The 23,439-nt window shown below is 54.7% G+C and overlaps 6 protein-coding genes across 6 annotated transcripts; 2 read left to right on the top strand and 4 right to left on the bottom strand.

The window, feature by feature from the left end:
- Positions 1–674: 674 nt before the first annotated feature.
- On the bottom strand, positions 675–6,658 carry QC761_110190 (uncharacterized protein; the record flags this gene model as incomplete). Its single annotated transcript, XM_062874310.1, has 5 exons — positions 6,441–6,658; positions 6,243–6,370; positions 3,820–6,179; positions 3,541–3,767; positions 675–3,484 (listed from the first exon to the last, which is right to left on the bottom strand). The coding sequence occupies exons 1-5, from the start codon at positions 6,532–6,534 to the stop codon at positions 675–677; spliced, it is 5,619 nt and encodes a 1,872-aa protein (XP_062737428.1). The 5' UTR covers positions 6,535–6,658.
- Positions 6,659–7,043: 385 nt separating this feature from the next.
- MON1 (Vacuolar fusion protein mon1) lies at positions 7,044–8,942 on the top strand (the record flags this gene model as incomplete). Its single annotated transcript, XM_062874309.1, has 1 exon — positions 7,044–8,942. One exon carries the CDS (start codon positions 7,044–7,046, stop codon positions 8,940–8,942), a length of 1,899 nt encoding a protein of 632 aa, XP_062737427.1.
- A 438-nt stretch (positions 8,943–9,380) lies between these two features.
- Positions 9,381–11,068, bottom strand: QC761_110175 (uncharacterized protein; the record flags this gene model as incomplete). The annotated part of the gene is made up of 2 exons (XM_062874308.1): positions 9,381–10,871; positions 10,922–11,068. 2 exons carry the CDS (start codon positions 11,066–11,068, stop codon positions 9,381–9,383), a joined length of 1,638 nt encoding a protein of 545 aa, XP_062737426.1.
- An 899-nt stretch (positions 11,069–11,967) lies between these two features.
- QC761_110170 (uncharacterized protein) lies at positions 11,968–15,586 on the bottom strand (the record flags this gene model as incomplete). The annotated part of the gene is made up of 2 exons (XM_062874307.1): positions 14,391–15,586; positions 11,968–14,343 (listed from the first exon to the last, which is right to left on the bottom strand). The coding sequence occupies exons 1-2, from the start codon at positions 15,096–15,098 to the stop codon at positions 11,968–11,970; spliced, it is 3,084 nt and encodes a 1,027-aa protein (XP_062737425.1). The 5' UTR covers positions 15,099–15,586.
- Positions 15,587–15,694: 108 nt separating this feature from the next.
- Positions 15,695–18,288, top strand: QC761_110160 (uncharacterized protein). The gene is made up of 4 exons (XM_062874306.1): positions 15,695–16,258; positions 16,316–17,348; positions 17,403–17,482; positions 17,538–18,288. Exons 1-4 carry the CDS (start codon positions 16,166–16,168, stop codon positions 17,859–17,861), a joined length of 1,530 nt encoding a protein of 509 aa, XP_062737424.1. The 5' UTR covers positions 15,695–16,165; the 3' UTR covers positions 17,862–18,288.
- UME6 (DNA-binding transcriptional regulator ume6) lies at positions 16,739–22,912 on the bottom strand. The gene is made up of 2 exons (XM_062874305.1): positions 20,684–22,912; positions 16,739–20,616 (listed from the first exon to the last, which is right to left on the bottom strand). Exons 1-2 carry the CDS (start codon positions 20,862–20,864, stop codon positions 18,716–18,718), a joined length of 2,082 nt encoding a protein of 693 aa, XP_062737423.1. The 5' UTR covers positions 20,865–22,912; the 3' UTR covers positions 16,739–18,715.
- Between the last annotated feature and the right edge of the window lie 527 nt (positions 22,913–23,439).

Raw genomic sequence — 23,439 nt, 5'->3', positions numbered from 1 at the left:
CGCTGCTCACTCTCCATGGGGATCCGAGGACAGATATCTCCGCGAATCCTCACCCTACATGGCATACGCCCTGTTACACTCCCTGATCCCATTGAAGCCCGCCTGAAACGGGCGAGGACAGATCTACCAACCGCTCCCTGCCGCACAGCTCGATACATCCAACACGGCATTTGGCCACTCTTCAACATCGAGTTCGCTTCTGAGTGGGGAGGGTGTCAGTGGGAACTGGCCGTTGAGCCGCCGTTCCGGAACGAGCCTCAAGGGGCTTTACGGTCCGTGTCTTGTTGATTGGTTTGATACCCTCTCAACGCAGTGGACACCTTTATTACTGGACCAGACAGGCAAACTCGCTTGATCTTTTTCCGGAGAAAAGAAAAATCATACGGATCAGATATGAGAAACAATTTTTTACATTGATGTAGAGACATTGAGGTGGGTCATTGTGGACTGTTCAACAATACCGTAGCTGAGCCCCTCTCCTTCAGCCCCTCGCTCCACGGTAAACCCCAGATAACACGATAGTCCCGCCAAGCATCAGACTTGGCGATGAACTCGACGTCCCAAGTAAATCAAAACATCCTTCCTAATCGGGACGGGCATTCTCTCCAACATCATACAACATTTTCAGCTTTCCGAACCTTTCCTCTACTATACACTACCACACAACATCACCCCTACAAGGCCCTGACCACACTCCCCTCCCAAAAAACATCCCTCACCAACCCCCCCTCCAACCCTCCCATCTCTACCCTTCCCATAGCATACCTGCTTTCAAAAGCCCAAATGCTCAGCTGGCCAAAAAACGGCCTCAGCACCCTAGCCACCAACTCATCCCTCCTCTCCAACAAACTCCCATCATCACAACTAATCACTCCTCCCAACAGCGGCCTCCTCACCCCCCCTATCTCCTCCACCACTCCCGTCGCCGCCGCCGCTGCCCCCCCAGATGCCCCTAATTCCTCACTCACCTCATCAACCAAGGCCACCGGCTTATACCCCCCAGCCGGGCGGTACACCGCATCAATCGTATCCGTCACAAAAAGCCACTCATGCAGCTGAAAGTCATCCGGCGCCAGACAAACAAACAGATCCAAAAGCTTGCACGCCTGTAGGATACTAGCATTGTTGTACGTGTCCGCCAGCGGGGAGTGATCCGGCGCCACAACCGAAGAGATGGCCTGGTGCAGTTCGGCGTTGATAACAGGCCACATGCCCGCCAGGTGCACCGGACTAATCCTGAGCACCAACGCCCGAAAAACCATGTACACCTCCGCCCTCGTCGTCGACGAAGGCGACGAGGTAGACGTCGCACCAAGCAACTCCACCAACTTCTCCAGCACAGGCCCCAACTCAGCAGCAAACGCATCGTACGGACACGCCAAAATAAGAGCAGCCACCCTCCGAAGGTTCAGCTGAGTCTTCCTGTCCGCCTCCAACCTCGCAGACGTCGCCCCAACCCCGAAAACAATCCCCGCCGTCGTCGGCGGCGTGATCCGTGACAAAACCTCCGGCATCCGCTCCTTATCCGCGACAGCCCACTGGCTCAAAAGCGGCAACCACCCGCTCTGCACCAGTCCCAGATTCGACCCAAAAAACCTCGAGTCATTAAACGCATCCGCAACATCCTTCTTCCACCCCTTCTGATTGTTCGGCAACCTCGCCAACTCGTGCAGTAAAACAAGCGTGCTCCCCGAAACAGTATCAGGAAACGCCTTCGACCTCAGCGTCGGCCCAATGACATTCGCGCTGATCGCGCTCGCCGCCTGCAGAATCCGATCATTCTCAACCAGAATCTTGGCCAGGTTCGGCACAATCCCCGCCAGTATCCCCACCACGTCATCCGCCCGGTCTCCGGGAAGCCTATTCACCGTCGACAACGACAACGGCAACGACAACGACTCGCTCGCCCGCTTGTCCGACACCGCGCCGGAAAGAGAAACCGTGCCGCTGCTCTCCGTGAAGCTCGTCGGCCTCGTCGTGAAAATAGCCGTGAGCAACCTGAGAAAAAGATCGGCCAGCTCCCTCCTCATCTTCCTCTGCTCCCCAAAATTGGTATTATCCACCTTCTCCCCCAGCACAGCCGCAAACTCGAGCAAGCTCGGCAGCGTCTGCCTGTGCGGAAACGGGTTCCCAAGCAAATCCTTCAAAAAGGCCATGCAGTCCCCCCAAATCTCATCCATCGTGTCGTCCTCCAACGACCGCGTGTAGTCCACCAGGAAGATCACCACATCCGTATCCTGCAGCTCAATCGTCAGCGTCGACCTCCTCGACGGATCCAGCGCCCCGGGGTTGGTCCTGCTGTAGATGGCATTAAACAACGCCGGGATGGTGTGCTTCGGTCTTGACCCATCCAGCGCAGGCAGGAGATTAAAAACCTCTGCATGGCTCGACTGATCCGGGCTGTCGAGAGCGTCCTTCCATATCCCAATCACGGTTTCCAAACACTCGAGCGTCTCGGCAGCAAAGAGATGTTCTAGCAACCTCCGCGCCCGGTTCCTCATGCGCAGCGAGGTGAACCCAAACGAGGCAGCAGAGGTGCTGTCCTGCCTCGCCGCGTCGCTCCCCTGACCCCATGACCAGATCGCAAAGCAGATGCGGACGGCATCCTGAAAGGCAAGCAAAACGGTAAACCTGTCGTTTGCCGTCACGCTGCGCGACTGCGGGGCGTCATTGGAGAAAACGCTCAGACCCATGTTCCCAAAGAAGCCCTGAGGCTGTTCCGGGCTCTTGACAACCTGTGCTCTGGCCTCTTCAGCCAGCAGCCTGTCGTGTCCGTTGGCCAGAACCTGCTCAAGACCGTTGAGGAGAGAGATAAGCGTGGTCTCGGGAGCACCTGGCGCTTGCGACGGCGCCTGGTCGGGTGTCCGGAAGAGGTGTTGAAGGTTGCTAAAGGTGCTGCTGATTTGGCTGCAGAGCGTCTCCACCAGGGGTATCAAGACCTGAAAGATGGAGTCGGCGTACAGAGGCAGGCACTCGCTGAGGAAGCTGACCCAGCTGTCGAGCACGGGACGGCTGCTTGGCGAGCCAAGGCCTGCCAGGATGCATCTAAGCAACGTCGGCGGTGGCGGTGGCAGCTGGGCCTGTGGTCTTTCGTTTGCAACCGATATTCTGAAGCTCTTGCTTCTCTCGCCGGTCGGTGACAACTGCTTTTCGGCAACGGGGGATGTGGGAAGCTCGACGGGAACAAGCTCGCGGAGCTTGAGGGCGGCAAAGACGACGTCGAGCAGGAGAACTTGGACGTAGGGGTCGGGTCCCGTGAGCGATTTGGAGAGCTTGTCGATGAGAAGGTGCTCCAGCTTGAGCTTGGAAAGAGGGCCCGCGAAGGGATTGAGGAGGATTTGATGCAGGACCGTCAGGGCGGCGCGGTACAATTGCGCGATCCTGACCTTGGACAGCTGGTCTCCTGGAATCTCGTCGCACGCCATGCATTGAAGACAGACGTGTAGGAAAAACTCCTGGAGTGTCACGTCCTCCTCCGTGCCAGCTGTACGCAGTTAGAAAAAAGACTTCGAGCGTCAACCTGTTGGTATCAGGGCTTACCTATTTCAGCAACCGGTTGGCTGGACCTGATTGTCCTCTTGGAGAGAACTCCCCAGGCAGCGTCGGGTGCCCACCGCAAGACACTTGATAGAGAACGAACATAATACAGCCCCAAGTCCAGATCATCTTCATTAGTGAAATGAACATCTTTAGGATCAGCGGCGGCACCGTGCTGTCGCCTGAGGAATGGAAGTTCTGCAAATTTGGAGACAAAGATGCCCAACAACCTAATAATAATTCGTCAGTCTTGTTCCATACCTGAGGACAGAGCTGGCTTACTTGTCCATCCCAATAAGAGTATTAAGCCACGTCTTCACCGTCATAAAAAGCTGCGTCCTCTCATCCGCAAGAGAATCCAGCATCAGAAACAACGGTCTTGTGAGCATGACCTCATAGTTGTCCATGCCCCCCAGCCGGGGAATTTTCTCGCCATTGGGCGTCTTCGGCGCCCTTCGATCCACCCCGGAAGGATTGTCCTGAAGACTATGAGACCAGAGCACACAGAAACTGCGGCCAGGATCCGCCGACCGTTGGGCATACGTGCCAGAAATATCATGCTCAAGCATGAGCGAGCAAATAGCTGCTTCGATTTCTCGGTTCAGGGGCGTCAGAGCAGTCTGCAGCAACCACAGGCTGCGAACCGTCTCGACGTGGTATTTCGGCTCAGATGCTGCTAGGAAGCTCCAGGCGTGTCGCACCAGAGGCACGACCAGGCCCGAGAGGTCGTCGGGCGAGATGCGACCTAGAGTATAAAGATGCGATGATAGCGAGATCGCGGAAGAATATGTGGTAAAGGCCACTGTCGTCTCGACAGACAGGCAGTCATGTAGAGCGGCGAGCAGTTTCTTGGTGTCAAGAAGCAGGTTTGTAGGCGCTTTAGATAATACCAGCATGAACACCCGGGTTTTGATGGCCACGTTCGCCCCCGACTCGGTCTGGCCGAGGCCCTCACACACGAGGTCGCATGCTTTTTGCAAGAGGAGCTCTGCCACGTTGTGGGAAACGTAAGGAGGCTGGCTCGCCTCGAGGTTGCCCTGGTCGGTGACATAAAAAGTCTTGATCTTTTGTAGGAGTTCCAGATTAGGGGTGGCAGCGAGGACTTTGGACTCGATGGCCGGGTTGGACTTGTTACCCGAGTCCATGAAAAACGCCCGCTCGGGAACCAGATCAAGCAAGCTTGCCGCAATTTCCAAGGCCTGTTCGTATGTGCTCCTGTTCTTTTCTTTGGCTTCCTCTATCATGCCCAAGATGGCCAGGACGGTGAGAGGCGCGTGGATGGTGATCATCTCCTCCTCTCTGACGTTAAAATGGGCCAGAATGAATTTGACGAGGTCCAACTTTGCACGTCGATCGGCAGCCGAAAGGTCTCCGGGACTGATGGCTTGGACCATGAGCGACAGCATTTCGCTGTAAATCAGGCCGCTCTCGACACCATCAAAGAAGACACTGGCGCTTCTCAGGACCTCGGTGAAGTCCGTCTTTGTAGCTGCTTTCTCCTTGAACCTCTTGACGCTGTCCACAATGGACATGAAGACTTCAGGAACAACCAAGCCGCCAATCTCCCATCGATCCATCAGGGAGAGGCATATCCGGTATGGCCGTGCCCTCTCGCTCGGGTTATTCCCAGCTTCCGACTTGACCATGCTCAGCAGGGCCCGTGTAAGAGGCTGCAAGCCATATTCTTCAAAGTAATTTGTTCTCGAGGAGAAGAAGTGAGGCTGGGTTGTGGCGGAAGTAGGTGAGTCGAGGGAGCCTTCATGCTCAGCCGAAGCCGCTGGCTCGGGTCCCAGGAGCCATGACCATAACCGCCTGTTCAAGCTCATATCCCTCCGTACAGTAACCCCGACAGCCGCGCGGAGAAGCAGCTCCAAATCGCCAGCCTTGGCACGTTTCTGAAGTACCTCTGAGTGCAGCGGGAGATGCGTTACAAGTAGGTCCAAATAGCCACGCTGGATCAATAATTGGTCGTCAACTAGCCCAGCAGCAAAGCAGCGTATAAGCAACCCTGGCTCAGGAGATGTGACAAGCTGAGAGAGCTTTGCTGCCGATTCAGAGTCACCTTCGGACTTGTTCGCTTCAGGTGTTACTGAGGTGCCCAGTCTTGGGAGCAGGCGGGACAAGTATGCCAGTGCGCCGGTCCTCCTGCTGTGGCCCGTGATGGATGCTAGGAAGAAGCACTGCCAGAAAAAGTCATCGCCGGTGGAATGCGCCGGTGTGATTTCCTGACTTTCAGGCGGACGAATCGCGACCTTGAAGCGCTCTAGTAGCTTCAAAGTCCTCTCAAAGTCCTCGCTGGTTTCCTCCTCCAGGCCAGGTAATAGTGCCAGCACAATTGATTTCATGGCGGGGCGTAACGAACGAGGGTGGACATGCAGAAAGTGGCGCTCGAGGAGGTCAAGGAACGGGGCACGAACGGAAAGCGAAGCGAACGAGAGGACCGAGGCCAGGCCGGGGAGGTACAACGGGAGGTCTTTTGACAGGCCATCTTTACCCATTACAGTAAAGACGTAGTTGTAGACCTCGAGGGCCTTTTGGTGTACGCCCGAGGGCAGCGAGGGGTTCAGACATTGCGACAGACGCTTTGCGACGGTGGCCTTGGCGGGGATGGTGGTGATGCTTGAGGATCGTGCTTGGAGAGCCTGTTGTCGCAAATGAGTGACGGTCCCAGATATTATTGTAGCTTTTTATCATGGTCTTCGCACCTTGAGCAGGCGGTTGAGGAATGAGATGTAGTCGGCCCATTCCTGCAGGGCCGTCTCGAAGAGGGAGAGGGCTCGGTCGATGCCATTGGCGTACTTGCGGTAGTGTTTGTCTTTCGGCGGCGCATCTTCTGCAAGCGGGGGTTTGGCATCATTAGCAATCTGAGCTTCAACTAGATGTGGTCCTTGAGATATATGTACCACTCCCCAGTTGGTTCCTCCACTGTCGCGGCACTGGCGAATCGCGGCCAGAGCTCTCGGGGGAGACGGAGCGGCGACCGTTTTCTGCCGCCATTGGAATATCTCGGGGTGTTCCCTCTGGTGTAGTGTGCGCTATGGTTGATTCATTGCCGGCGTGTGTTCCGGTCGGTATGGTAAAGTAGAGCTATCCGCGCAGGGCAGGGCAATGTACTGCGTGGCCTCGGTGTCAGGTACGATATCACGGCGTGCAGTTGCTTTGTGTTGCCTGAAGCCCACCAATCCGGCCGGCAACGTCAGCACCTGTGCTTGGCGTATCACCCGGGAGCTTGACCCTAGCTACAGCGTATCAGCAAGGCTGAGATGCTATCTTATCGGCCATGCCTGTCATCTTGGCGTTGCATTAGCGGCCATGCGACTTCTCTCCGCTGTCGTCATTCGGCCCCATCTCTCTAAGTGTCAAGCATTGTCCCCAGATATCCAACGTCCTACCATCCTAGCGCGACACGGCGTCAAGAGACATCTTCCTGGTTGCAGCGCCAGGGGGATTATCATGAGAGAGGCATTGTTGAGGTTCCATCTGCCACATACACGAGCGGGAGGATAATGGCTCAAGAAACAGAGGAGGGCAATGCTGTCTCATCGCCATCACCATCACCATCGCCGCCGCCGCCGCCACTACCCCCTCGCCGAAAGGTACCGGGCGAAGCACCACTGCAAGTAGGAGGACAGTTACAGTCAAAGCCGACGACAGCGGTCTCGTCAATCGACATCTCAACCCTCTCTTTCCCAGATGGAACCAGGGGAACATTCCCAACACCTTCGGTGGGAAGCGGGCCTTCACCACTAAACAGCGGATATGGAACCCCGTCGCGAGATTCATCAGGCGACAATCTCACCGATTCCATGAGTGTGATGAGCCTTGCGCCCACAGTTCGTGCCCCTGGCGATCTTGCCAGCCTCGTAGCCGGCGAGTTTAACAGGAAGAGCCGCGCTTGGAACCTTTTGCGATCTCAGTCAGAAACTGTCCAGCCCTTCGAAGCCATTGAGTCTGGTGACTCTGGTGAACTGTCTGGATTCGAGAAAGAGTTTGACAACATCCCAGAAAATTTGACCGACGACGTGAGGCTGTCTATGTGGCAGTCCAAGATGAAGCACTATCTGATTCTGTCGTCTGCCGGAAAACCAATATGGAGTCGACACGGTGATTTAAGTCTGATCAACTCATCCATGGGCGTCATACAGACCATTATATCGTTTTACGAAGGAGCCAAAGATCCGCTCATGGGCTTTACCGCTGGCAAGGCACGCTTTGTCGTTTTGACTGCTGGGCCACTCTACTTTGTGGCCATCAGCAAACTTGGAGAAAGTGATTCTCAGCTGCGAGGCCAGCTCGAGGCCCTGTACATGCAAATTCTTTCAACCTTGACTCTTCCCACCCTCAAAAACATATTTGTCCACCGTCCCTCCACCGATCTGAGAAAGCCTCTGGAGGGAACGGAAACGCTATTATCCTCACTCGCCGATAGCTTCACCAAAGGCTCCCCCACCGCTCTTCTCGGGGCACTGGAATGCCTCAAGCTCCGGAAATCCCAACGCCACGCCATCAACAATATCTTTCTCAAGAACCGCGCCGAAAAGCTCTTATATGGTCTCATAGTCGCAGGCGGAAAACTCGTCTCGGTCATCCGCCCACGAAAGCACTCCCTCCACCCCAGCGACCTCCAACTGATCTTCAACATGCTCTTCGAATCAGGCAGCATCAAATCCGGCGGCGGCGAATCCTGGATCCCCATCTGTCTCCCTGCGTTCAACAACAGCGGCTACCTCTACATGTACGTCTCCTTCTTCGACGAAGACGGCAACGAAACCCAGCCAAAGCCATCATCAACAACAAAGCCTACCTCCAGCAGCACCCCGACAATACCAGAGGAAGGCTCTCCACCACCACAGCCACCACCGCCCCCTCCCCCGCAGCCAGAATCCCCCCAGGAGATCGCCCTCATCCTCATCTCCCCGGACAGGGAATCCTTCTTCCCCTTCTCCTCCCTCCGTACCTCACTATACAACTCCCTCACCAAATCCACCCACCTCTCCCTCATCCGATCATCCCTCGCCAGCCCACGACCATCCATATCCTCCATCCTCCCCGGCAGCAACCCCCCACCGATATCCCACTTCATCTACAAATCCCGCCCCAATGTCCAGTTCGTCATGAGCTCGCTCCACCCGTTGTTCACATCCCCGATGGCAAGACGCAAACTCATGTCCCAGTACCAAACACTGCACGCGGCTATGCACGCGAAACACTCCCACCTCAAGGTCATTTACTCTGTGGGCGGAGACTGCGCCAGTTTGGGGTGGGTGACGCCCTTGTTTGAGTTTTACTGCGTCGCGGGGCCGAATGTGAGCAGGCAAGCGATGACGGAGGCGGCGAATCGGGTGGTCAAGTGGGTTGGGAGGGAGGAGGCAAGGGTTTTTATAATTGGGGGTGGGGTATTCTAGAATTTTGTCTGTAGGGTTGGCAAATGATGACATGGAGTTGGAGGATACAAATAGGCAGGGAGTCTTTAATACATAGTTTCAGGAGATAATATAAGAGGGGGGGGGGTAATACTAGTAGTAACTCAACACCAACATACCCGGCAAGACAGAAACACAAACGTGTAGAAAGGAAAATCATTAGCTATATAATATTATACTACATCTATCCAACAACCTGCCTGCTGTAGCCAAGCCCTTATTAGGTATTCAACGCTGCTCTGCATACTCCGCTGTTCAACACCCCCTATTCAGCATCCCCTATTCAACCCCGAACCGAATCCAAACAAACAATTTCAAACCAACGACCCCCCTGACCAAAGAAAGCTTTAATCTCCAGAAAAGACTACCCATCCATTACTTCTCATACGCCGAATCCCTCCACCTCTCGGGTAACTGTCCCTAACAAACCTTCCTCCCCCTCCCCGGCCTCCTCCCCTCAATCCCGGCCTCGCCAGTAGAAGTCTCCACCCCATCCTTCACTCCCGTCCTCTCGACTTCCTCCTCGTCCCCGTCTCGCCTCCCCGCCCCACCACTCTTTCTCCTCTGCTCCCCTAGTCCACCAAGCACCGCGTCATTCACCATCTCGCTCCCCGTCCCACTCCACGACGTCATCCCAGTATTAGACCCATCCGTTTTCCTTGACGGATCCCTCCCGAGCATAGTCTTTGTCGCCGTCGGGGGACTCCGAACAGACATCGGAGTTGGGGTGTGAGACGAGACAACAGTCTTGTTCGCAACATCACCGCGCATAAACCCATCCTCATCATCTCCCCTCAACCCCACCCCACCAACCGCCGAATCAGGCTGCTCAATCGTACTGCTCCTCCCCGTCTTCACCGAATTGGTCTGTGGCCAAGGAAAACTACCGCCCCCCTGCCTCTGCCCCATATTACTACTCCCCTGCGACCTCCCCCCCCCAACACCCCTCCCCCTCCCGCCCAACAAACTCTCCATATCGCTCATCAGCGTCCTCTTCGGCGGCCCCGGCAAATCAAACGGGTTCCAGCTCATCCTGCTGTCAAAGCTCCCGCACTGCGATCGGGTCCTGAAGCTACCAGAGTAAAAACTCCTCGCTCTCCACTTGCTCGAGTGCCGTTCCGGTATCATGATTGTTTGCTGCTGATGCTGTGACAACAAAGGTCGTGGAGCAAGATGCTGACTCGCCTTGGCCTGGTGAACACGCGCCCAATCCTCCTCGTGGGTATACGTGTCGGCGATGGGGTGCGGCGAGTGGATGATTACCGGTTGGTGTTGGTGTTGTTGTCGGTGATGATCAAACCCACCGTGTTTCGAGATAGAGGAGGAGGGATCATGTAGTCGCGGTAAAGCAGGCGTCGTCGTCGTCGTCATCATAACAACAGGAGCCGGAGCAAACCTCCTCGGCCCTGACCCCATCACCTCTCTCACCGTCGCCAGCTGTTGATCCTGTGTATTCGGAGGAGGGTTATCAAAAAAGTCAACCCCCTCCCCCGGCACCCCCGACCTCAGAGCAGGGTGCGTCTCACCCAACCCGCTCACCGAATTCGACGACAGCGGCCGCGGCAACATGTTATACATCCCTTCCTCTTGCTCTTCCTCTTCCTCTTCCTCTTCCTCTTCCTCTTCCTCTTCCTCTTCCTCTTGCTCTTCCTCTTCCTCTTCCTCTTCCTCTTCCTCTTCCTCTCCTTCTTTCTCCCGCCCCCCCCCCACCACCACCACCCCATCCCCCTCTTGATCCCCCTCACCCTCTGTCGCCACCATCCTCCCCTTCCCTTTATCAACCCTTTTCCTCCTTCCCCTCCCCCCCCTCCTCCCACAAATCAACCTCAACCTCCTCCCCCACTCCCTAAACCTTTCCCACAACCCGCCCCCCCTTTTTCTTTCTTTCCCTCCCTCATCAACCACCCCCTGCTGTCCCCCCCGTCCAAATCAGAAATGTACCTAACAGACCCCCCACCCACCACCTCAGCATCCTCATCCCCAGGAGGCGGCGTCCTCGACCCGCTCCCCTCCCCCGGCTCGTCGGGTTTAAGCGGCGGTTTTGATCTTCGACGGAGAGGGAATTCTTGCGCGGTTGAGGTGGTAGCACCGTTCCCGTCCGTTGCCATGTCGTGTAATTTCCCCTTCCCCTTACTGTGGTGGTGATCTAACGTGTGTTCCATCGCGTGATAATGAAGATGTGGTCGAGGTCAGAAGGGTCCCGAGCGAGAAATCATCTGTCGAAAACTGGCGTTTTGATGCTCGTCGTCAAAACACATCAAATCCTTCAATCGAAAAGAAAAAAAAAAGAAGAAGAAGAAGAAGAAGAAAATGTCGTGATCATCGATTGTATCCCATCAACCCCCAACACCCCGTCCACAACGACAGCAACCTCAATCAAAAAGGCTACGACGTTGACGGCATGTAAGATGAATTCGAAAATAACAAATACATCCATCCACCCCAAAGGAAAAAAAAATCAAAAAAGAATGCCTGCTCGTCGGCGTTGTCAGACAAAGTCAAACAAACAAGAGGTGGATGGGACAAGGACAGAACTCATATTCTCTGCTTGCCCAAGCTCACCCTTGGCACGAGAGGGGGTAGTGTCGACCGTTGGACAGTAGCGGACATTTGGCAGTCCGGACCGGCCGCCGCTGGCGAGTATCGAGCGAGGGAAGAGCAACTGGCTAGCCTAGGGAACAATCGTCACCTCAAAAGTTTAGAAACGGAAACTGCAACAATGCCAAAAATCTCAAGAAAAAACTCAGTTCTCCCTCTTTGAGTAATCTAACAGCCCTCCCATTCACCAGACACCCCCCTTAAACACCACCCGGTCCCTGTCAACAGCTTGGTATCATCAACACCTGCTACAGAAACCATAAACCCCCAACACCAAACGAGTGAAATGACCAAACTAAGGCCAGGCCAGCACATGACATGTATTACATCAATAGCCAAACCAAGCCTTAACCACCCCCAACATGCCCTAAAAGACATCACCCCTACCCCCCCGCCAAAACTCCAACCATCAACCTCGTTTCCCCGACCCACTACAGGCCCCCATAACCACCTGCCTCGCAGCCTTGAACCATCTCGACATCCTCCCCCTGAACCCTTTTCCTTGATGCTTCCCAGCAGCTCCCTCATCACTGGCGTTGTTATCACCATCTCCATCTTTTGTCGTCAGATTCACCTTGGAGCCATGCCCAGACTCCGACATGGGTGCCTCGACAGGAGGAGTAAGGACCACCTCAATCACCTCCCCTATCCTACCGTCTGGAGTCAGTGTTTCGGCCGACCTCAACCGGGACTCCGCCAGGCGAACTCGTAAATCCGGGAAGCGTTTCTTCAGCCCTCGGGGCGATTGCCCACTGACGCAGCTGTCGTGTGAAAGTGAGCTCCGCGCCTCACTCCGAGCCGTTGGACTAGTCACTTCCCTAGGACCCTGTGTGGCCGGTGATGGCTTATCGCCAACATCATCTTGGTGAGAGTCTGGTATTGCAGGCGCCGGAATGCTTGAACAAGGGCTGTCGAGGAAAGCAACCTCTTGATCGCATGTGTCCGTCTTCTCGGCTTCTGCGGCTGACTCTACCAGGCTGTCCATGTTTGTTACCCCTGGATTCATGTGGTTTCTGGAAGGCCGACCCCGTGGTTTGGGATGTGGCCCAGACCATTCTCCTGCTGGCCCAGCGGCCGTGTTTCTCCTGCCTCCGATGCCTTCCGCATGCATTTTGCTGAGTGCACCTCGGGAAACCTTGAGCTTCAGCTTACTATTTCGCGAACTGTTTCGTGAGCCCGAGCGTCTTGGCTTCTCTCTCGAATCAGCATATACTCCATCATCTCCTAGCTCTTCTGGAACCACGGCAGAAGCCAACGGCGAAGACGGCATCTTGAACTTTGGCTCTTGTTGATTTGAGCCGTATGGGAACATAGGGTCAACCATAGTTGGTTGCTCGACACCGAAGCTAGAAGGATCAGGGGTAGAAAAGCCCGTTGTGTATTCGAGATCTTGACTGTAAAAGTTGGCAAAACAAGATTCGCTTCGAACAGGAATACCTGGCGACCGAGGCAAGGCCTTCATGAGCTGCGGCACGCTGTTTTGTAGCCGGAGTTGCCTCGCTGGCGAGATGGGATGTGGTGCCAACATGGGCGTTCGAGAGCGGTCAACGATCGAGCCGATTTCAGCCTCGGTCAGATTCCGCAGGTCGTTGGTGTTTATCGTGTGCATCGCAAGATTTCTTTTGTGGCCTCGGGATGCTGGGTCGTCCACATGTAAAGGCCGAAGAAACTGACCACCCGTTTCCGCGGCTGGCAAACTCGAGAGATACGTATTTGAATGGCCCATGCCGTCTTCTGATGTCGCAAACTCATCCTGTGCATCTGTGCCGACGATTACATCCGACGACTCTTCCATTGATGCAAGCCCGCAGTGACCGAAACCTCTTGGATAGGCCGTGTTTCGCCGCGTCTGAACTCTGAGCGGTGAGGATACAGCTCTCCTCTGACTATAATGGGCCGGTGAGGAACTGTGAGTGTAGTCTGCCAAGGGACCCAGCTTAGGGGGAGAAACTGCCAGGCGCCGCATATTCTCTTCATAGCTTCTAGTGGTAGAAACTCCCACAGCTTTCGGTGTTGAGAACTGCAAGTCACTCCTGACGGTCAGACGCGTATTTTGTCGTCGATGAACGACTGCTGTACCGACACTCCATTCTTCTTCTTCTTCGTATCTTCGTGAGTGCGAAAAAGGAGAACGCTCAGTATCGAACCGAGAGCTGTCCTCGCCCAGACTATCAGCATTGGATTCTTCGTTCTGGGGCTTCTGCCTTGGTGTGTCTTGAGGGCTAAGTCGGTCTTCTCGGCTTTGCGAATCGAGTTCCTCCGAATTCCGGGCTTGCGTCCCAAGGCTTGGGATGTCTTCCTCGGAGCGCAGTGTTGGCCCGGAAGGCGGGCAGTGATGCTTGACGACATTACCCATATCCCGCAACTGACAAACACTCATGGAGCGGGTTACAATGTCAGAGGGAAGGTCAGGTAACGGCGGAGGGCTATCATTCGTGTAATCGAAACCTTCCGAGTAATCGTAATAGAAGGTGCCCGGTGGTTTCACGCGAAGAGACGGGTCCCGGGTCGGTGGCCCACACGTCGAACGTTGGTACATGTTAAGAATCGATGTTAAACTAGAAGTCCTAAGGCTGTGTTCAGATGTGCTGCTTCCAAGACGACCGCGGTAACGATGGCCCCACGGAGCGGGGGACAGGGGCAGGCCGGCAGAAAGACTATGCTTCTCGGCCGCAGCGTAACTCGAAAACGATTCACTTGAACTGGTGCCATCCTGGCGAAGCCGTGGTACCTGTCGATTGCCATACTGAGGATAGGTCGGCTTGTACGAACCGTGAACGGTGCGCTTGGACATGGTCAGAATAGTCGACATAGCAAATGACATAGACTCACGAGAGATACCCTATCAATCCCAACCATTTTACTATAATCAACGGCCCCATTCTCCGTCAAGGCTGGTGAAGCGGGCCGAACCCCTGGCCGTTTCAGCCTCGTTGGGTATGGGTAGGGAGAGCGAGGCCTCTGGAGATAGCCTTCCTGCTGCTGGCTCTGGAGGTCCCCTGATGCTTTTTGACTCGGCGGGCGGTGTGAGCTACACGTTGTCATGGAGTAAGACCTATTGCCCATGTCGTCACATGGGCGTGTAAGTGCGCTGGAGGCAGAGGCAGAGTACTGGCTATCGGATCCGTACATGGAGATGATCTCGGATGTGGTGTCTCGATATGATGGTAGCCATCTTCGGTCGTCCCGGAGACTATAACTCCTCGTCCCATCGCCATTGGGACGTCTGTTGAGCGGTGTTCCGCCATAAGCTGGTCTCCGACGGGGTGAAGAAGCATGCAAGTTCCCTGACGAGCGAGCTGGTCTGATGGAGAACAAACCGATATCCCCCGTCTCGGTGGTGGTCTTGAGCATGCTCTCCAGGGGACCTGGGGACACGAGTAGAGATGAGTTCTCGTTGACACTGCGCAGCTGCTGACGGGAATAGGCACGACGTGGTCGATGGAGACGAGACGAATCGGAAGCGGATGTACTCGAATAGCTTCTGTTGAGAGCGCCGAGGCTTCGGGACCGCCGCGTGATGTGTATGGGCGGCTCCATGATAAACCTGGAACCTCTCCAGCACCAAAAAAAGCCCGAGTCATAGATCGATACCGTAATCACTCAATCGCTTCGGGGCTCGGCAGAGCTATTGCTGAACGTTGTGTGTCCAAGACATAGAGAAAGACGGGGGTGGGAGACCAGGTCCCCGAATTGGGTGATGATGAAGTTGTCGTGAGAAGAGGACAGCAAACGACAGCAAACGACAACAAAAGACAGCTGACTTCTTCCGGGTTCGGGACCGTCCATGGTGACTGCCCGCCTGAGAGGGAAGCAACGAGCCACAGGTGAATCCTCGACATGAGGTAACATGGAAGGTGCAACTGCCATTTTGGTGCCTAGATAGGTATTTTATATGTGCCGATGGCCGACCTGATCTGGTCAACGTGAGAAGGTGCGACAGACCTACCTTAACAAATTTGTGGAACTCAACATACCTTACCATCTGATGATGAAGAGATGCCCAGATATATACATATATACATATATATATATATATATATATATATATATACTAACCCCTTTGGGAAGAAATGATTTGTGAGTAAGCTCAAGTGGTCATCTGAATGTCACCCTAGGTATCTAGCATCGATGCTTGTGTCACAGTATTAGCCGGGCGCCAACTATGCTATAGATTTCTACAAATCTCTCATCTGCCGACTTCACGGAAACATATCTATGTCTCCTATCCAGATAGCACAACGAAAAAAAAACGGCGAGTTCTGATAGGTGACGGACTGTCCAAAACCCCGAGCCGGCAGGATATACGTCCGATCTAGAGAGATCTGCTTGGATGGCCCCCGGAATGGTCCACCGGTAACGGGAATTGTAACGTCCGTGATGCATACATATACCCGTCCCTACAGTTGTAGCGAGAAATGTCTCCAATGACACTTTTGACGACACCTCAGTTATGTACCGGCTAGGGTGGCTTCCGCGTAGGGTTGCTTTCCCCTCAAACGATGAGGTAAAGGGATGTTGAGAAATTTATGCAGCTATGCCAGGTCTACATACCTATAAGACTACGACCTCCTCGTCTGTTCTTAGGTTCATTTTTTTTTTAATTCATGAGCTGTAAGTCTTCAATGATGACAATGCTTAGCATGTCGGAACACGGCTCTCTGGGCCCCATGGGAGTACTGGGGGTAGCACTAGCTGGGGTAAGTCGTTAGCATCAGCTTCACCACCCCAGCACCAGAAAACTAACCACTCCCCAGTCTCTCTCCATCTTCCTCCTCCGCAGCATCTACTACGCCTTCCTCCACCCCCTCTCCAAAATCCCCGGCCCCAAGCTCTACTCCTTCTGGGACCTCCCCTACCTCTACCACGCCCTCCGCGGCAACTGGCCCCACAAACTCAAAGACCTCCACGACCGGTACGGCCCCGTGGTCCGCTACACCCCCGACAACATCTCTTTCACCACCCCCTCCGCCTGGAAAACCATCTACGGCCACCGCCACCTTCCCGGTCAAGAAACCTTCCCCAAAGACCCCACCGCCTACCGTCCAACCCCCTCGGGCCACCCCCACATCATCATCGCCTCCGACCCCGACCACCGCCGCCAGCGCCGCCTCCTCTCCCACGCCTTCTCCGAAAAAGCCCTCCGCGCCCAAGAGGACATCCTGAACCACTACGCCACTCTCCTCATCACCAAGCTCACCGCCAAAGCCAACGCCAAGGTAGCAGTCGACATAGTCCAGTGGTTCAACTTCACCACCTTTGACCTGATCGGCGACCTCGCCTTTGGTCAGCCCTTCAACTGCCTCGATTCAGCCGCCTACCACCCCTGGGTATCCCTCATCTTCTCCAACATCAAGCTCGGCGTGTTTTTCGAGGTTCTCCGTCGCCACCCTTTTCTCGGCTGTCTGAAGACATTCCTCTTGCCTAAGCACCTGATACAAAGCCAAAAGGAGCACCGGGCGTTGAGCGAGAAGACAGCCAAGAAACGGCTCGAGGCAGGGGGGACGGAAAGGGGGGACTTCATGAGCTATATCCTGAGGCATAATGACGAGAAGGGGATGAGCGAGGGGGAGATTATAGAGAATAGTAGTTTGCTTATTATCGCTGGGAGTGAGACTACTGCTACGCAGCTGAGCGGGACGACGTTTTGGTTGTTGAAGAACAGGGACAAGTATGACAAACTGGTCAAGGAGATTAGGGGGAGGTTTGGCAGGGAGGACGAGATTGATTTGGTAGCGGTGGGGGGGTTGGAGTATTTGGAGGCGGTTTTGGAGGAGGGGTTTAGGATGTGTAAGTTTTTCTTCATCTCAAAATTAGTGGTGGTGGTGGTGTTGATGGAAATAGATCCCCCAACACCGCTCGCTTTGCCGAGACGGGTTCCCCCAAAGGGGGAGTATATAGAAGGGTATTGGATTCCCGGTAATGTAAGCAAGACGAACCTCCCCCGTGTCCAGCCAATTGACTCTTGAGCAAACACAGACATCAGTAGCAGTCCCTCAATGGGCCTCGTACCAATCCTCTTCGAACTTTCGCGATCCTCAGAAATTTGTCCCCGAACGCTGGCTCGGCGACCCGAGATATGCTGATGATGTGCGGGGGGTGCTGCAGCCTTTTTCGGTCGGGCCGAGGAATTGTATTGGGAGGAATTTGGCGTATGCTGAGATGAGGTTGATCATGGCGAGGTTGTTGTGGAATTTCGACTTGGAGTTGATGCCAGAGAGTGAGGAGTGGAATAGGCAGAGGATTTATGTGCTCTGGGAGAAGGGGCCTGTCAATGTGAGGCTTACGCCGGTTGTTAGGTGAGCGAGCTGTTTTTATGATGGGAGTTGATGATGGGAGTCGAAAGAATTCAAGTCCTCTGCCGTTTTATCCCTATTCACATTTTGGAAAATCTGATGGATCGAGAATGGGTTGACTGTTGCTGATGAGAGTTAAAGGTCATGAGTGAGAAACAAGGGTTTAAACTTTCCTGATGGTAAAGAACACCAGAAGGAGCTGAGTCAAAGTGGTTGAACATTCGCTGCTTAGGTACTTACCTAATATACACCTTGGACCAATTTTTCCAAGTTTGGAAGGGAACAGAGGGAAGCAGAGAGGTTTGTTTGCCAGCGAGTGTGGCTCCCGGTAAGAGTGCAAGCAGTCACATGATCAACCATCCCGAGCATCATTGCCATAATTTTTAAAAATTTATTCTCTTGTTTTTTATTCATTTTTGGGCTTTTTTTGCTCTTCTTCTTCCCCAGGTGTCGCAAATTCAATGTAAGATTCCTCCTCCCCTCTCCCGCGACACCCAACCCCTCATGATATGCCATGTATCATCTTTCAACACACACATAAATAACCCAATGGTATATAAAACCTCCCAAAAAAAAAAACTCCAGGTATCATGCTTTCCTTTCCAGAGGGGTATCCAAAATATCATTTCCAATCCCACATAATCCCAATTATCCACATGCCAAAAGTGAAAGAAAATAAAGTAGAAAAGAAGAAAAACCGTTCCTTTCCAGTCCCAGAAGGAAGGAAGGTTAATGTTGTTGTGCCCCATGATCCAGTGATGAGTGCTGTCGTCCCCCCTGTCTCTCTGTCCCCTCAAAAAAGACACCTCGCGGTGGTTTGTCTTTCCTATCAAAAGAAAAATGCGAAAGTAAAAAAATGTTTTAAATGAGAAGGTAATCCCACCCCTTCATCTGCATCACATCCCTCCAGTGGATGTACGCGGGTGGCTGCTGCTGCTGCACCTCCTCGTTGTTGGAGCCAGGAGACGAAGCCCTGCTGATGACCTCGCTCTGGAGCCAAATCTCCCTCAACAGGCAAGTCACCTTGCCAAAGCTGCCGAAGTTGGCCAGGTCGACCAGCTGCGCGACGCGGTCCTCGAAGAAAGCCCTGAAGGAGGAGCCGGGAACGGAGACGGAGCCACCGACGAGGTAGACCCAGGAAAGAGAACGGTCGAAGCCGGCGGTGCCAGAGGGAATGGTGGCCAAGACGGAAGTGAGCTTCTCGACAAGACCGACACAGCTCGCCTGGCTGGGGTGGAAGCCAGGGACGAGGCTGCAGAGGTAGATCCTGGCGGCGAGGCGGAAGGCGGCCGTGATGTTCTTGGAGAGCTGCTTGGGGCTGAGGGTGCCGTTGGCGTTGAAGGGAAGAACCGGGACGGACTCATCGCCCATCTCGGTCAAACCGATCTGGTCGCCAAGAACGTGGACGTGTTGGCAGAGGGTGATGTCATCCATGCCGTCCTTCTTGAGGGCCTCAAGGCAGGCGATCTCGCTGATCAGGTACATGACGCGGTCCTCGCACCCCATCAGCTCGCGCAAGCCCAAGCTGGGGTTGGTGGGAGACAGGTGCTTCTCGCGGTAGGTGTGGGCGAAAGCGGGAGCGCGACCGAGCATGGTGGCGCCGAGAATGTCAATCCACGCGGTGAGGGTCATGTTGAAGGGGGCCTGAGTCAAAGGCTCGTTGGGGTCCGAGACGATGCGCGGGAGGTCGAGCTTCTGCACCAACGAGATGGCGGCTTGGAAGTGCTGGTGCCAGGGAATGTCGGGCAGCGTGTCGTCGAAGCGGCCGACGCCGCATTGGAAGAAGATGAGCCCGAGGGCGGCCTCCAGAATCTGCTGGTGGTCCTCGTCGCGTGCGAGGGCTTCGCACAGAGCAGAGATGGTCGCGTAGCGGTGGCGCATGATGTCGCCATCAATCTCCTCACCCTCAAGACCCATGGCGGCCTTGTAGTGCTGAGCGGCGATGCTCAAGCAGCAGTGCAGGTAGCCCTTGTTGCTCTCCAGCGCCGGGAGGATGAGGTCGGAGCTGATGGATCCATGCTGGTTTGACTCGAGGATGGGGAAGATGGTGGGAAGAACCGACGAGATGAAGTGATCAAACAAGCGCTGATCGCCTTCATCCAGCTCAATTGCGACTTGCCTGGAAGACACCGAAGGTCCCTGGGCAAAGTCAAAGAAGTTGACGTTGAGCGTCTCCTCGGCCAATGACTCCCTCCGCTCCGTGTACACCTGCTCCGTCCATTCGCCTTCCAGAGGGAACTGGGGGAGGACTGTTCCCGGTGGCGGAGGGGTCTGATAGGTGCTGAAAGTGGCTGTTGTTGACTCTCTGAGGGTTGGGATGTCGTTGATGAACATTTGCCTCTCCGTCTTGACGTCAATCTCATAGGGCGAGTACGGAGCAAACAAAAAGTCGGGGTGCATCTGTGGCGCGCTGAAGGAGCTGAAGTCGCTTTGTGGGCTGTTGAAGTTGAAAGCAAACTGCGAATCAATCGACTGTGATCGGGTGCGGTCGAAGGGGTCGGAGAAGGTAGCAGAGGTTGGGAGCGAGTGAGAGAGACCTGGCGGTGAGTTGACCGAGGTCTGGATGCTGTGTGTTGACTTCTCGGAAAGCTTCTTGCGCTTGATGATCATCTTAATATCATCCTTGTGCTTCCTCCGCGCATCGTTGTTGCTCCACCACATCGGCCGCTTGTATTCGCATACCAGGCCAAGATGCTTGCAGGCAGTGCACATGGGCGAGCCCTCGTCGCACTTTTTTCTTCTTAATCTGCAGGTATAGCATCCTTTACGTGTCACCAGAGTTAGCTTCCGAACTCGCCAACGAGCTGTGCAAGTGAGATGAGAGCTTACCTGTTCTTGAGCGGCGATGCATCTGCGTCTTTTGCTTGGGGTTGGCAGCGGCACTGGCCTGAGCTTTGGAGGCAGCCTTGGCCTTTGTTGTTGTCGTCGTCGTTGTCGTGGTGGTGGTAGCCATGTTGACTTGGGATGATTTCATGAAGTCTCCGTGGTGGTTGGGGGGTAGTGTTGACATTTGTATAAACCCTTCTGTAGGTCCAAGTACCTGCGTTGAGCGACAAGCACCAGGGGTGTGGGGGTGACCCTTGGGCGGAGGTGGTCGGGGGTCAAGGGGGGCGTGTGAGGGCTGGGCCGGGGGGGGTGGGGTGGGGCTTGGACTGGGCCGAGGAGAGCGGGAAGAGACCAGGTGAACCGGGGGTGCCCTCGCTCGTGTTCAAGGTCCAGATGTCCGGGGGCAAATCTGGTGAAGCAAAGCAAGTCCTCGCGGAGGAATGGTTGCCAGACCAGAGAGCTAGTATTAGATTACTGTATCGTGTTGTTTTGTTTCGAGAGAACGACTGGATATCCAAGCAAGTCCGGCTTGCGTTATCTGGTATCGGGAATGGGGGTGCTAATGAACGCTGAAATGCCGAGTAGAGACACAGCTCTCTTGGTTGGTCGGCGTGGAATAAGGCGTAATTAAAAAAATGAGAGAGAGAGAGGTGAGAGTCGGTTGGACTGGACTGGACTGGACGACAACACCTGGGGATACTCCGACTTCTTCACTTCGTTTGGGGACCTGCTCGAGAGAAGGGGAAACAAATGGGAGGAGGGGGGAGCGAAGCGGGCTAATTCTTATATCTTGGCTGTGTGTCTTGACGACTTTGGGGTGAATTTGCAGTGTTCTATTTTTGAACATTGCGGGCAAAATTAACCTCCTTTCCGTTTTTGGCCCACTTCACTTTATTAGCCCACATACATAGTCCCGTGTGAATGTGTGCATCTTGTGCTCTTTTGGGACATGTCACCCTCGGCCTGCTGTGTGTGGTGCTCGCACTATGGGAGAGACAGGGGGTACGACGTGCGCTTATTGGTGCCAATGGCTCTAGAGAACGGAAAGGGGGACGCCAACATGGACCCCACCCGCCATTGCATGTGAGGGTGACAATGGTGACATGGGGTCCGGAAGTGGGTGTGCACCTTCTCCACGTCGGCCGACCCTCTGCGGAACAAGGGAGCCTGTCGAGCGATTAAAAGTTGATTGGTACGGGGGCCAGCCACTTGCAGAAACATGCAGCTCGAGAAGAGCACAATGCCTAACTCGCTTGAGATAACCCGGCCGCCCTAGGAGCGGGTTTGGGCAGACCGAGGGACGGGACTCATGAGGGCAAGACTAGACGGCCGACGGGAGTTGTATACGTAACGTCGATGGCGCAGGTTTGTAGCGATATCTTTCTCTTTAGCTGATGAGAGAGGGCATCGCTTGATGCCGACTCCTCACCAAGATAACAATGGCAGTGAACAGAGGCAGACTCGGGCCCTCCAAGACACAACTCGACTCCCGGGACCGAAAAGCTTGCAGGCCTGGGTGGGTGAATCAATGCTGGCCAATGGGCCCCTGGTTCGCCCTACACCCTCTTGCCGACCTCCCCCATGCTTTCCCTGCAACCTCGACCCACGGGCATCGAGATGGTTGCATATGCAAATGGCAGCTACACAGTATCCGCCCATAGTGAGGCAAAGACTCTGCTTGATGAAAAAGGAAGCCACGGGAAGGGAAGCATGACGCTGTCGACGTCGCTTCATGGAGGACAAGAAAGAATTGTGCGTGGTGGGCGTTGCCTTGTGCCTCATCCGCGCTCAACGCCTATCGATGATTTTCAACAGAACCATGGGCCCCCAGCTTGCAATTTCCCATCGGAGAATCGCCCGAAGCAGCGACATGATTGCCAAAAGCTGGGGAAGTGAGGGGTCTGTCTGCCCTTTGCTGTCTCTGGTGAGCGATTTGTCAGTCCCCTATAGGCTTTGACGAGCCCAAATATCAGATGAGGCGACATAGTTCGTCTTGTCTGGGTCCGGAATACCCTCACGGAAAGGTCACTTCACAAATCGAAGTGGCCGTTGTGACAATATGGTCCGGATTGGTCGCCTCACCCAGCCAGTCGGTGGACTGCACCGGGTTTGGTTGACGTGGCGGTCCTTGCCTGGAAGATAATCGGGTGTTACCGAGGGTACCTGGATTAGAGTGTAGGGCCGTCGTAAGAGCGAGGTCGCGAGGTAGCAGGGAGAACTTTTCTCGTCAGTGGTTTGGTGTTGCAGTTGGTCAATCTCTGCAAAAGCGAGCTTCTCGCAGTTGATTCGATGAGGTGCGGTCGGGTGAGTGTGACTACAGGTGGCTCGTGCATAGTGCATGCGGCCCGAGGGGCGGCAACCAGCTCAGATTGGCTCAAGCATTGAGATCGACCAGGGTTGGGAGCAGGGTTCACTGTGCCAAGCACAGGAGCTTGGGCCAATTATGCGGGACAGAGCCAGGACATGCAGGTCTGGGCGGACAAGGTCGCCGGGACCCCTGTTCTCAACGCACCAAATACCAGCCTTGGCTTTTTGTATAGGAAAATGGAATATCGTCAGTCTCGCTAGAAAACTCTGTTGGCTTAGCCCTGTTTACTATACCTCGCTGTGTACTTGGTAAGTCTGGCTTCGACTTCGATTCTGCCGGCTTGGTTGTTCATGTCGACGGAAGAAAGCAAACCCTCTCAAGAATCTACAAGAAGCGCCGAGGCTGGATCCTTCAGAGCTTTTGTACAAAGCCAACTGTGCAGATCTCCAAG

This window comes from Podospora bellae-mahoneyi (assembly GCF_035222275.1).
Source record: "Podospora bellae-mahoneyi strain CBS 112042 chromosome 1 map unlocalized CBS112042p_1, whole genome shotgun sequence".
Classification (NCBI taxonomy): Eukaryota; Fungi; Ascomycota; class Sordariomycetes; order Sordariales; family Podosporaceae; genus Podospora; species Podospora bellae-mahoneyi.
Note: the sequence above shows the minus strand (reverse complement) of the source record. Positions and strands in the feature narration are given on the sequence as shown.